Genomic DNA, 14,006 nt, shown 5'->3' on the forward strand with positions numbered 1-14,006 from the left:
CGGAAACCTAAAAGATACGCAAGACCTAGGCCTAGCGATCCAACGGCTGGTATCCAAAATCCAAAAACTGCAGGTGTGGGATGTGCCCAACAGGGACCCTAGTGGGTGGGGGCAGCGCATCCCTGTCTCTGTGTCTTCCCTTTTTATAAGGAAGCGTCGAGAGAAACGCAGCGAAAAGCGTGTGCGACAGAGGAAGTCCATGTGCCCGGCTCGACCCTGCCACGGCCACGCACAGCAGAGGAGCCCACAAGCCCGCGCGCTCCCCGCCAAGATTTGCCACCAATACCCCCCCCCCCCCCCCCCCCCCCCCCCCCCCCCCCCCCCCCAGAGCTCCGTCTCCCCCCTCGCGCGAACGCCGGGCGCACGCAGCCAGGCCAGGTATCCCCCCAACCAAACCATCGCATGGGAGCCGCGACTGGCCCGACGAAGCGGAGCCGCGTCCCCAGCAAGAGGCAGGAGGAGGAGGAGGCCATGGCGCGCGCTGCGGGCGTGGAGGCGCAGGCGCAGGCGCGGCGGCGGCCACGGCTGGTGGGGTACGAGGAGCTGCCGGAGTACCTCAAGGACAACGAGTACATCCGCGGGCACTACCGCGCCGAGTGGCCCGTCCGCGACGCGCTCCTCAGCGCCTTCGCCTGGCACAACGAGACTCTCAACGTGTGGACGTGCGTGCCCCTCCGGCCCCTCCGATCCCTCCCCCCCCCCCCCCCCCCCCCCCCCCCGATCCGTTGGATTCCTCGCCTCCGAAGCCGCCCCCCCTCTTCCTCCTCCTGCCTGTCCGTCTGAACGATGGCTGATTCGTTCATTCCCGTCGTCTTTCTGCCCTTCTTTCTCCCTGCAGGCATCTCGGAGGGTTCCTGTTTTTCCTGGCGCTCGCGGTCGCCGGAGGGTGGACGGAGGCCGCTGACGAAGCCGCTCCGGGGATCATGAGGTACATACACACATGCACATCACATGCATCGACATGCCGTTTCTGCACTCCCTAAACTCCCCCCACATCCCCATATGCTCCGTTCCTGCGAGTTTACCGGCCGGGCGCTAGCGCAGAGAACCTTGGAAGTGCCTGCCGTGTGAGGAGTTTGCTGTGGCGCTCCCTTGCTTTTTTTTCCCCTGTATTTGCATTTTGCAAGCGACGTTGCGGATGCGTTTTGTGGCGTCACTAGCGCTGTATTATATGTGTATAAGCTAAGATACTTGAATTGTGCAGTAGGTGCAACATTGGCCCTTACTACATAATAAAACCTTTTTTCTTTGTCAGTATATGACTTTAAATAGTTGTCCCCCCCCCCCCCCCCCCCCCCCCCCCCCGCGAACCAAATATTTGTTAAGATTTAATGTAGTCCATATGCTTAAGGTTAACCCTTGAGATATTGTATCTTTACAAATGGTCTTACAGGAACACCTCTAAATTAGTTTCATTGCTAGCCAACCATATCTTAGTATCTTACATTAGGTAGGAGTAGGACAGAGATTTTTTTTCCATGTTTAGTACGAAAATGAGACCTCTGTGGTCGCAGCAAATCCCACAATTTTCAGGGACCCTAGCGAGAACCAAAAAAAAATTTGCTTTGAATTCGGTTCTCAAAGGGCAGCCAGCGCCGACCTAGTTACTCTTGCTGTTTTCTTTACGCGACGCCCGCTTTAAAAGTCTGCACCGTCCAATTTTATTTTTCTCTCTCTCTCGCAGGTTCGTGGTGACACCAGCTAACGCTTCGTGGGGAAGCGCCCAGCATTTGGTAAGCAACTAATCACCAACCCCAACCCCTGCATATATTTCTTCTTCTGTGTCACTTTAGGACGCACTGCAATTTTTAGAACTCCTGTTCCCTTGGCGAATTGCTGTTACTTCTTGCTTCCGTTTCATCAGAGACATAACTGTCAGCTCTAGCTAAACACACAAGATAAACCAGAACTAATGAATGGTTCTGGTTGGCATTCTATAATGGTTTCGGTTGCATCAGCAGAGTGAGTTGTACTCCTACCTATTCAGAGCTAAACTGCACTAGTGTTATTAGTAGATAGTTTAGTCCAGACCTGTGCCATGTCGCCAGCACGGCAGGGAAAGAGACATGGACATGGTTTGATATGTTCACAAGCAGTGAGTAGACAGTAAACCAAGTACAGCAGTACTTGGCTGGGGGCACGGCCACATGTCATCCTTTGTCATTGCTCTCTTTGAGATGCCCTGCCGTTCACGACTCACTGTGCTAGAATGCAACAAAATGGGCATCAGAATTTAGACTTGTCCTGTCTCTTGGTCCAATACCAAATGACAGCAGCAGCCAAGAGAGTAGTATCTGTCCTGGCCCGGAAATCCTAGGCTCTTGTTTTTTGGATGCTGGTCACTTCGATTCAGAGTCTTGTCCTCGAATTAAGCCCTACACGACCCATCACAATTCATTAGACTATGGATGAGGCATCATGGATTTAGGAAGCTCCATAAACCAAACATCCCCTGAATCGCAAGGATCAAAGGTGCGGGTCGCTATGCTATGCGGTTCAGTCCAAATATTTGTCTGTTCATTGAAGCGATCGATTTGGACTTGTCTTTAGCATTGTTCGCTTCACATTGCAGACCAGAGAAAGTAGGAGGGTAAAGCCTAGATGCTTTTGCAGCATTTTTACGCTTTCTCATAGTCTTGCCACGGTAGTATGATAACGGCACCTGCATGAAAAGCAGAGGCCTTTTCTTGGTCGGTTCTCGCTCCACTTGGATCCGATGGTCACCATACTCGGTTGTGATAAGCAGACAAATCCAAGTTGATTATGTTCACAAAAAAAGCCTTTTTTATCCGTGATCCTGTCGGATCATTCATCCTCCGTCCTCCCTGTGTACCAAACAATATATCCAACGCAATCTGTAAGATTTTCACTATGAAACAGACAAACTGTTAATTGCAGCAAGAACAGGGAGAATTTCTGTAGATGCTTTGAGCACGAGCACGAGCACCACAGGCACAGCTAGCCACTGGCACGGCATTTTGGTGTGAGTGTGATAATGACCTGACGCTATTTGCTCCAACCGATTGCCTGCAGGGTGTGCCAAGCCACGACGGCAGGGCGTCGCAGTCCGGCGTGCCGCGGTGGCCGCGGACGGTGTTCCTGGTGGGCGCCATGTCGTGCCTGGCCATCAGCGCGACGGCCCACCTGCTGGCGTGCCACTCGCGGCGCGCCAGCGTGGTGTTCTGGCAGCTCGACTACGCGGGCATCTCCGTGATGATCGTCGCCTCCTTCGTGCCGCCGGTGTACTACGCCTTCCTCTGCCACCCGCCGGCGCGGGCGGCCTACCTGTCCGCCATCGCGGCGCTGGGCGCGCTCGTGGTGGCCGCGCTGCTCTCCCCGTCCTGCTCGTCCCCGCGCTACCGCCGCCTCCGCGCGGCGCTGTTCCTGGCCATGGGCCTGTCGGGCGTCGTCCCGGCGCTGCACGCGCTGTGGCTCAACTGGGGCCACGCCGCCTGCTACCTGGCGCTCGGCCTCGAGGTCGCCATGGGTCTCGCCTACGCCACGGGCGCCTGGTTCTACGTCAGCCGCGTGCCGGAGAAGTGGAGGCCCGGTGTGTTCGACGTCGTGGGCCACAGCCACCAGATCTTCCACGTGCTCGTGCTCGTCGGCGCCGTCACGCACTACGTCGCCGTCGCCGTGCTCATCCACTGGCGGGAGAAGGTGGCTGCCGCCTGTGGCGCGGCGTCGTAGGCAGGCGGGGCTTGCTGCTCCTGGCTTCTGCAGCAAGCCAGCTGAGGTGTTTGATCATCCAGAGCTTCAATGTGCCAGTGCGATGGATTCAACAAGCGTTCGAATCGGCGAACGAAGTAGTTGCAGTTGCAGTTGCAGCATAGATCGGCTCTAGAGTTCGACGATTTGTAATTTAATTGATGGGATGATTGAGTATGGTGGTTCACTAATTTATGTTGAGATTTATCTGTCGACTGGGCGCCTTGGATTTGCAGGTTTAAGATTGCAATGTCGGTATAGTCTCTACTCAGGCAGGTTTCAGCTAATACAGACAAATTTGGAGGTGGCCAGGCCTGGGCTGATTGAACATATAGCTCTAGAGTTTTGAGTTTTTATCTTGTGAACAAGTTCGAGGACAGTTCTAGTTTGTGGCATCAGATTGATATGTACGATTCGACTGAAATGGTTTCAGCTTCCGGCTAAACTACTTGGATTGACAAGAAGCGGGTATGCAACTTAGCAAATGTGATGCAGTGCAACGTGCTCAAGAAATCTCAGCAAACTTTGTTATTTCTTGACAAGCTTTTCTAAACTCAACTTATAATAAAGCAAAAAAAGAAGAAGGAAATGCTGGATTCTCTCTTTAGATGTGTACAGGGTCGTACCTGGGCCCAGAGGGGTCCAGCTGGGCGGCCGCCAGGACCTCCAAAATATTAGGGCCCTCAAGTATATACTCAAGTATAGTATTTGGTTATTTAATTTGTTTAAACAAGTTTGTTCGGTTGGTTCAATCGTCCAATGCTAAGCGACCAGCTCAACCTCTAATGTCTTACCAACATCTAGAAGGCATAATTTATACGGCGATGCAGTCACAATGTTGCCAAATAATTAGACAGTCTGAACAGGACTACAAACATCGAAACACGGCATCAGCGATTCACATTCGCATATACACATGCGTATACCATAGGCAAAATCTAGCTAATTGCGTTTGTCATTAGGTCCATCAAAATGTGTTTATAATTTCACAAATGCACATATATATAGGCTTTGTTTCGTTCCTAAAACTAAATTTTGGTCCCGCCACATCAACTGTTTGGATGTTAATAAGAATTGTTAAATAAAGTCTAATTATAAAAATAATTGCACACATAGGAAGACAGATCTATTAAACCTAATTAGTTTATGATTTACTCATATGATGCTACATTAAACATTTGCTAATCATTAATTAATTAGACGTAATAAATTTGTTTTCTCGCTTAACCGTTAACTATACTTTATAATTAAAATATATTTAATATTTATAATAATAATTAAATATCAATATAACATAAGCTATATTTTAGTTCATATACTCTCATGTCTATATATATAGCTGGGTTAAAAGAGCCCATATAATATTTCGCCCAGGCCCCGAAATCTCAGGCACGGCCTTGGATGTGCGGTCTCATGGCGTGCTTCTTCGACTTCAGTCAATGACGGTCAGCTTGTTGTACTCCGGCCCCGCGATGGCCTTCTCCATGACAGCCCTGGGGGCGACGATGCCGCCGCCGTCGAGGAACACCTTGAGCAGGTTCTTGGAGAACCCACTGACAAGCGCCACCCCTTTCTGCCCGGCCTCCACCGGCATGGCCTTGGAGTCCCTCAGGTTCCAGAACACCACCTCCGGCACGGCCGCACCGTACCCAGCCTCCGTGAACTTGCGCACGATCGCCTCGTAGTCCGTCTCCCACGGGTTCTCCGTCGCCTGGTCGAACTCCATGTCGCTGAACACGAACACGCGACGCACCATCCGCTCCGGCGCCAGCCTGGCGCCAACGGCCACCTCGAGGATCTTGTCGAACACCGCCTGGAAGTCGGTGTTCGTGCCCCAGGCCATGCTTTGGATGAACCTTGTCTTCTCGGAGAGGGTCTCGCCGGCGATCCTGTGGAGCTCCGGCCGCCTGCTGAAGGTGACCACGCGGCCGCGCCATGGGTCGTCGCTGAGCTCGGACACGAGGAGGCCGAGGGCCACGCACACCTCCATGGGACGGCCGTACATGCTCCCGGACACGTCGCACACGGCGACGCAGTTGCTCAGCTTGCCGAGCGCGCGCATGTCGTCGACCATGCGCTGCCACTGCAGGTCGGCCACTTCGCCACCGCTGTGGTTTTCGAGGGAGGCGATGATCTCGTGCGGGAGCAGCGCGCCCGCGGCGATCCGCTTCTTGCCGGACTTGACGTCGGCGAGGTAGGCGTTGAAGCGGTCGGCGTCGTGCTTGAGGAAGAGGTCCGTGTAGTTCTTCATGGCCACGGAGGCGACGCGGGTGTACCTAACCGACTCCCACGCGCGCGCCGAGATGAAGACCTCGGGGAGCTTGAGCGCGCGGCGGAGCGGCACGAGCGCCACCCTGCGGAGCCGCTCGCGCGCGCGGTACGCGTAGTGCTCGTCCGCGAGGTCCGCGGCGAGCTCGGGCGCGGAGCCCTTGGGGAAGAGGCGACGCGCGACGGCCTCACAGATGAGCGTGGAGTGGTCGTAGGAGGAGTCCAGCGACGGGCACCACTTGGCGGCGAGAGAGAACTCCCGGACCTTGCCGGCCGCGAGCTTGCGCATGTCCTCCGCGATGAGCCCCGCGAAGAGGTCGGCCGTGCGGTCGTGCAGGAACCGGTAGGCGGGGTCGTTACTGTACATCTCGACCGCCCTCGCAGCGGCCTCCGCTCTCCTGGTCCGGCGCGCCACCACGGCCGCGGCCGCGAGTCCCCGGTCGCGCTCCAGGCTGGCCGCGACGCGCTCCTCCGTTGAGCCGACGCGCGTGGCGGCCCGTTCCGCGCGGCTGCAACGCGTACGGTTGCCGAAGCAGACGCGGCGGCCCCGGCCTCGGCTGCACTTGGTGGTTAGGCGTGCCTTCTTGCCTGGGGTCCTGGTGGACACCCCGCCGTGCACGATGCGGTGGAGCAGCTCGGGGAGGTCCTTGAGGTAGCCGAAATCGGCGAGGGAGGCGGCGTTTTGGGCCAGCGTGCGCGGATGCCGCGCGTGGAGCCAGAGCGCGGAGGCGTAGAAGCCCTCGCGGTCGGACTTGCCGCTCCCGCGCACGCCGCGGAGGTTGGCCACGAGGCGGAGCGCGGTGTCCGGGTCGGCCGCCCAGGCGGCGCCCAGGAGCGACTCCACGGAGGCGGCCGGCGTGCCGGGCACCACGTGGAAGAAGAAGTCGAGGCAGGGGTCCCCCGAGGACACGAACGTGGGGGAGAAGTTCTCGGTGAGCGCCTTCCCGCCCGGCCCCGCCGCCGCCGCGAGCGCGGCGAACTCGTTGGAGAACGCGTCCGTCAGGTCTGGGAACTCCTCCCGCGTCGGCGCTAGCGCGGCCCCAGTGGCCAGGGCGGCGGAGTGGCTCTGGCGAGCCTCGGGTGGGCCCACGAGGATGTAAGGGGCGTCGGCAATTCCCACGGTGATCGCCATCGTAGGATCTGGGCCTTAGCCTCGCTCGATCGGCTTGAGCAGAGCTTGGGCCGCGGAACTGGGAGGTGTACGGCTACTGCGGGCTGAGGGGGACTGAGGGGGGCCTTCGGGTAATCGGATGTTCTGAGGGCTGCTGGTGGTGAACTGAAGACTGAAGAGACAGGACAGTATATGGGGCTGAGGTTTCTTGGCAGCCAAGGATGGTTTGGGTCGGTGAGATCGATGAACCGACTTGTGCGTATATCGTGTCCATCGGGAAACTTTTTCTTTCCTTATTTTTTGTTGTCTCACCAAAAAATAAGGGCTTATTCGGTTAGCTCCCAATTCACATGGATTGAGTGGAATTTAATGTGTTTAAATTCTAACTAAGTCAAACTTTTTCTTAATTTTTTCAAATCCCATCCAATCCATAGGTAACGGGATTAACCGAACAAGGTCTAAGGCTTTGTTTGGTTAATCCTGTTACCTATAGATTAGATGGGATTAGAAAAAATAAAGAAGCGTTTAACATGTTTGGAATTTAAACCCACTCAATCCACATGGATTAAGAGCTAACCGAACAAGCCCTAACACGGTTATTTTACATTGTAGATTTTATTGTTCATAGATTTAAGTTTAAATATAGGAACGAGGATAGATAAATTGGTAAAGATAGCCTAATGGCTGATAGCCTCCAACGACCGATTGCAATCGGACCTGGACACACCGTCACTAACACAAGGAACGACGTGAGGTGAGTTAGTTATGATAACCATAGGTTATGATAACCATATTCTGTTATTTATTTTCTGGCTTCCGTCTCCAAACACTTACAACGCCACATTTACACCCGTGGCCCACTCAACAGCCCAACACGACCCACGCACCCATCGGCCCACTCCCTTGAATACAAATATTCACGCACATGCTCCCAGGCTCCGCCATTAACTCCGGCACCCTCTTCCTGGTCCGCAACACTGTCTCTGCTGCCATTGGTGATAGGTCCCCCGACCAAAGAATCCGCTTGTCCCCGAGCGAGAGCAGATGGAAACCAAGCCTTCACCAAATAATAGTCCTCCCACGTAGCTGACTCCACTAGATTCTCTGTCCACTTGATCAATACCTGGGGAACAGCCCGATGACCCTTACGTACCAACCGATGATCCAAAATAGCTTTAGGAAACACATCCGTACGAGAGAGGTTAGCCAACTTGGGGAGAGTTATGAACACAGATGTATACCTCAGATGAAAAGGCTTTAATTGGGAGACATGAAACGCCGAGTGAACTTGGGCATCAGCAAGGAAGTCCAAATGGTAAGCACCCAAACCAATCCGAGCCATCACTTTGAAATTCTGAGCGTATGGTTGAAGCTTCAACAATACTTTTGTGGTTTCGAAAACCGGGGGACAATAGAATTTGTGTTCAGTGGGGGATGCTAGCATGGAACTCACTTCGAATGGTGAATCGCTGGGACGTTTGAGACAGAGAATTATACTGGTTGAGGCTTGCGTCCTAGTCCAGTGTAGCATTGATTGTAGTATTGCTTGAGGACTGTGTTGCAGCTGGTGCGTGCGTGAGAAGGAGGGGGTCCTGCCCTTTTATAGCTCAAGAGTAGTACCTTACAGTGGGGACTTGTATTATATTGATGAGAGCATGGCTCGTTGTCCTTGGGTGGCATAGTTCTTTTGACGTCGTCCGTAGAGTCGTGCGTAGCCATACTCTCGGTATGGTGTATCGCTTCATCCGTCCAGTATACGGGTCCCTGTAGTGAGTTTGATGTTGACGTAGTGGCACTTGGCGGGCCCCACAGGGTAGACTTGTGGTGTGCTTCAGGGTCGTGCGTGGTGTAGCATCGTCTTCCATCATAAGCCTTATGTCACCTTGCTACATGTGTAGGCATACACCCAGTAGTATATCGTCCCGTCCTTACTGGTATATGGGTTACTATAGAGACTATGGTGCTAAGGTCCCTCATGACTGGGGTTGACTGGCCCCATGAGGCAGCGGAGGTCCACTTGAGACCGTATGCGGGGCTGTACCGTCCTGTTGATAGGGATTTCTCAGCGCCCCTCTGGTATGCTGCACGTGCTTTTGGACGTGGGTTGGTGACGATACGTGTGGCTAACGTGGGTCCGTAGTATTGGATCGGGGCCTACGCTTTGCTGAGTTGCTCGGTAGTGGCTTGATCGACCGCTCCGCCTCACAGGTTTGCTTGGCATGGAGTTGGTCGACCACTCCACCTCATAGGTTTGCTCGACAGGGAGTTGGTCAGCCACTCCGTCTCATAGGCTTGCTCGACAAAGGGTTGGTCGAGTCAGTAAGTGGGCCGTTAAGAGGTTTTGGACCTACTTCGAGCACCCGGTTCCTGGGTACCCGACAACAGCTCCCGAGCCTTCCCTTAACTCTTTAGAGTTATGCGAAGGCTTTCGTTGAGGATCAACTTCTCGGGTGCTTGCAAGCGCATCTGCTAGATGTAGTCCCCGACCCCTCGAGTAATCCATGTGGATTGCTTGAGGGTTTATTCGACTTATGTGCAGTTTAGGGGCGGACCCTTCCCGCGATGATCGTCATGCACTAGGCGTGAGTCCATGGTTACCTGACTCTTGTGAGGGACCGAATTCTCATGGGTGCGCGAGCGCATCTGCTAGATGTAGCCACGAGCCCCGAGTAATCTATGTGGGTTGCTTAGGGGTTTATTCGGCATATGTGCAGTTTAGGGGTGGACCCTTCCTGTGATGGCCATCATGCGCGAAATGTGAGTCTATGGTTACTCGACTCTTGTTGAGGAACGAGTTCTCAGGTGCACGCAAGCACATCTACTAGATGTAGCCCCGAGCCCTCAAGTAATCTATGTGGATTGCTTGGGGGTTTATTCAGCCTATATGCAGTTTAGGGGTGGACCCTTCCTGCTGTGGTCGTCACGCACTGAGCGTGAGTCCTTGTTAATGCCAGAACCGGGCGTAGTTCTAGGGAATATACCCTCGAGTTGGTCGTCTTTAGTCGCTTGATGCTTGTGATGCACGCATCCCCCTTGGAAGGCCTTTTAGGTTCCTTTTAAGGGGAGAGCCACCCTCCACTGACCTAGTCGACGTGGGGGAAGAAGGCCATAGAGCTACGGATGGATTATCCAAGTGGGATCTGACCACACTCCGGTAGGGTTAAGTCTTGGCAAGTGGTCCCACTGGGGGGTCTCGACCCGCTAAGGGCATCTCATTGAGTCCTTCCTTATTCGATCCCATGTCAGCTCTTTGATTGGTCTGGCTGATCAAAGGGGAGCCTTGTTTGTCACTTGTTCTCAAATGCTGTGAATCAAGAAAAGGCAACACAATTGTTAAAGATTAAGGACCTTCGTCCTCCGAAGCATTATCTCTTTTTAGATATAATGATCTTCAGACGAAGGTCATCAAGGACACACAATCATTCATGAGAATAATAATACATATTAATAATAAATGTAACACATTTATTCATTCATACATGTATTTCATTATATACATATGAATATTAACAGAATTTATATTACATTGATACCTTCAGCTTGTTTGAAGTTGTTGACGTGAGCAATCCAGCGTGAACAGTACGGTGGTACTGTTCACCTATTTATAGGTACGAGTGTGAATCATCTAGGCCCCTTTGGTGATGTTTTGGTAATTAATGACAACTGCTTGTGGGCTAACGATTCTTGGAGAAATAAGAATGCAGGGTTGGACCACATAGAACAGGAAATATTGGAGAATCATAAGCATTGGTTGTGGATCAAATGAAGGCAAAGGTATAATATAGGTTTCGTTTTTGCCGGTCTTGAGGAGTTTAGAGAAGATACTTGACCGGATTAGTAGGCTAGATAGCCGTACTATTAAGAGAGGTCAATGACTTTGATCTGTGTAAAACTTAGTGCCTCATAGAGCATCTAGTGGTTGCATTTGCATGAGGACTAACTGCGCTTCAAATTTCTTGAGTTAAAAATTCTTTCAAAAGCGCGTTTGAAAAATGCAAAGTCTTGGATGCGCGGACCGTCCGGGCCTTGAGGGCGGATCGTCCGCGATCCACCAGAGGGGTCCGAAGTCTGACCACTTCGGAGCTATCTTGTTCCTTTGCACTGCGGACCGTCCGAGCCTTAGGGCCGGACTGTCCGCAGTCCTGACCAGAGAAGGCTTGTTTTGGGTCAGTCCCTGAATTATAGTGCGGACCGTCCGGCTGTGTCGGGCGGACAGTCCGCGGGTGTCAAATATGGTTTGGGCAGCGACTGTGTGATTTTTTAGATTTGTACTACGGACTGTCCGAGGGACAAGTCCGGACAGTACTGTCTTAGGTCTCGGACCGTCCGGCCTTTTAGGCGGACGGTCCGCCCGTGTTAACAATTCTTGGTCCGAAGTCCAGGTGCTTCTTGCTGTCAGGTTGCGGACGACCTGACCTTGATGGGCGGACTGTCCGGACCTAACTTTTCTGACAACTCTAACAGATTTCAAACGGGAATTATAGCCGTTATGTGTACGGCGGACCGTCCAGCCCTAGGGCGCGGACCGTTCGCGTGTGCGCAGAACTGGTGCTTTTTGCTCATAACGGTTGGAATTTGGTGGGGGGCTATAAATAGAAGGGTAGCTCGTGTGAGAGAGCTCTCTTGGCAATTCCTTGCATACATTGAGCTCATTTGTGATCCTCCAACTCACTCTCTCACACTCTTTGCTTGAGATTGCATTCTAGTGAGAAATTGAGGGTTCCTAGTGCATTTGCATCCTTCGGTAATTCTTGAGGCACTAGGTGGTACACCGAGCAAGCGTCATCGACTTGTTACTCTTGGAGGTTGCCGCCTCCTAGACAGCTCGGGTGATTGTCTCCGTCGAGCTCTCCAAGAAGATTGTGGAGAAGCCGTGGTGTTGATTGTGAGGGGTTCGCGCCTACCTCGCCGGAGCGGCAAAGGTGACATTAGTGGAATCGAGGTATTGAGTGATTTCTTGTCCACTTGGCTCAAAGATCAAGCCGTGTCTTGATAGAGGAGCAAGTGAGAGCTTGAAGTCCACCTCAACGTGGATTAGGGGTGATCGGCAAATCACCGGTGACCACGGGATAACATTCGGTGTCTTTACTTTCTTGCATTACTTATTGCCTTGCAAGTGATTAGTGTTTTGCATATTGTTCCTCAAGTATTCAATCACCATAGTTGATTCTCATACATTGTTTACTTGTTGTCACTAGAGAATTTATTCCTCTTGTTATATTGATTAAATTTACCTAGTGTTTTTGATTCTAGTCAAAACCGTCTATTCACCCCCCTCTAGCCGGTGTCCTAGATCCTACAAGTGGTATCGGAGCCGAGGACTCCATTGTTTGTGGATCTAATCATCCCGAAGTGGGACAAAATGGCTAGTAACAACAATGTGCACATTGGGAAGCCACCGCATTTTGATGGGAATAACTATGACTATTAGAAAATAAGAATGTCAATGCACCTTAGAGCAATGGGTGGAAAAATTTGGCCAATTGTCAGGGATGGATTTGTTGTGTTGAAAGAAGATGAACCATCCGTTAGTGACAATGAGAATATCCTTACGAATGATCAAGCCATGAATATCTTCTATGATGCTCTTGATATAAATGAGTTCAATCGCATCAAGAATCTCACAACCGCTCATGAGATTTGGATTCAGCTAATGGAAATTCATGAAGGAACTACAATTGTGAAGAGTGCCAAACTATATGTGTGCAAAGGAAAGTTTGAGCAATTTATTATGAAAGAAGATGAGAGTGTATCCGATATGTTCAACCGGTTAAATGAGATAGTGAATGAACTCAAGGGACTTGGTTTTAATGTACCAGATGTGGATTTCACTCACAAGTTCCTTAGATCACTTCCGGAGAAATATGAGACCATAGTGACAATGTTAGTAAGGAGTGATCTATCTACAACTTCTCCAACCGAAGTTGTCGGTGTTTCGAACCTGGGGGTCCCTGGACCGACGAGTAAATTATCGCCGCGTGCCCCAGCCCAGATGGGTCGGCGCGAGACGGAGCTCGAAGGGGGGAAGGAGCCGGAGGGAGACGGGCGTGAGAGGTGGAATCCCGCGGCCTTCGTGTTTGTCCCACGCCCTGGTCGGGTGCGCTTGCAGTAGGGGGTTACAAGCGCCCGCGCGGGAGGGAGCGAGCGGCCTCACGCGAGTGCCGTCCCGTCCTTCCCCGCGCGGCCAACCCTCTGTAAGAGGGCCCTGGTCCTTCCTTTTATATGCGCAAGGAGAGGATCCAGGTGTACAATGGGGGGTGTAGCAGTGTGCTAACGTGTCTAGCGAAGGAGAGCTAGCGCCCTAAGTACATGCCATCGTGGCAGCCGGAGAGGTTTTGGCACCCGGTTCGTGTGGTGTCGTGGCCGTCGGAGAAGCGCTGGAGCCTGGCGGAAGGACAGCTGTCGGGGCTGTCGAGTCCTCGCTGACGTCCTCTTGCTTCTGTAAGGGGGCTGAGAGCCGCCGTCGTCATAGAGCGTGCGGGGCGCCATCATTACTTGTCTGGCGGAGCGAGCCAGATGGGACGCCGGTCTTGTTCCCCGTAGCCTGAGTCAGCTTGGGGCAGGGTAATGATGGCGCCTCCTGTTGACGTGGTCGGTCTGTGCCCTAGGTTGGGCGAGGTGGAGGCTCCTCCGAGGTCGAGGTCGAGTCTGTCTTCCAAGGTCGAGGTCGAGTCCGAGCCCCCGGGTCGGACGAGGCAGAGACCGTCGGCGGATGCCAGGGCTGAGTCCGAGCCCTGGGGTCAGGTGAAGCGGAGTTCATCGTCCTTCGGGGCTGAGCCCGAGTCCGAGCCCTGGGGTCGGGCGAGGCGGAGTTCGTCGTCCTTTGGGGCTGAGCCCGAGTCCGAGCCCTGGGGTCGGGCGAGGCGGAGTTCGTCGTCTTATGGGGCTGAGCCCAAGTCCGAGCCCTGGGGTCGGGCAG

General features: G+C 53.1%; 2 protein-coding genes across 2 annotated transcripts; one reads left to right on the forward strand and one right to left on the reverse strand.

Annotated features, from left to right (window-relative positions):
- The first annotated feature begins 329 nt into the window (after nt 1–329).
- LOC100191343 (Heptahelical transmembrane protein 2) lies at nt 330–4,153 on the forward strand. Its single transcript, NM_001136777.3, has 4 exons — nt 330–662; nt 839–928; nt 1,685–1,733; nt 3,034–4,153. The coding sequence occupies exons 1-4, from the start codon at nt 403–405 to the stop codon at nt 3,688–3,690; spliced, it is 1,056 nt and encodes a 351-aa protein (NP_001130249.1). The 5' UTR covers nt 330–402; the 3' UTR covers nt 3,691–4,153.
- Nucleotides 4,154–4,952: 799 nt separating this feature from the next.
- Nucleotides 4,953–7,282, reverse strand: LOC103654870 (Uncharacterized conserved protein UCP015417 vWA). Its single transcript, XM_008681688.4, has one exon. It carries the CDS (start codon nt 7,106–7,108, stop codon nt 5,141–5,143), a length of 1,968 nt encoding a protein of 655 aa, XP_008679910.1. The 5' UTR covers nt 7,109–7,282; the 3' UTR covers nt 4,953–5,140.
- Between the last annotated feature and the right edge of the window lie 6,724 nt (nt 7,283–14,006).

This window comes from Zea mays, chromosome 4 (assembly GCF_902167145.1).
Source record: "Zea mays cultivar B73 chromosome 4, Zm-B73-REFERENCE-NAM-5.0, whole genome shotgun sequence".
NCBI lineage: Eukaryota > Viridiplantae > Streptophyta > Magnoliopsida > Poales > Poaceae > Zea > Zea mays.

Coding starts and splice junctions, on each gene's coding strand:
- LOC100191343 (NM_001136777.3), top strand. CDS start 403: ATGGGAGCCGCGACTGGCCCGACGAAGCGGAGCCGCGTCCCCAGCAAG. Junction 663..838: donor GAGACTCTCAACGTGTGGAC/GTGCGTGCCCCT, acceptor TTCTCCCTGCAG/GCATCTCGGAGGGTTCCTGT. Junction 1,734..3,033: donor GGGGAAGCGCCCAGCATTTG/GTAAGCAACTAA, acceptor GATTGCCTGCAG/GGTGTGCCAAGCCACGACGG.
- LOC103654870 (XM_008681688.4), bottom strand. CDS start 7,108: ATGGCGATCACCGTGGGAATTGCCGACGCCCCTTACATCCTCGTGGGC.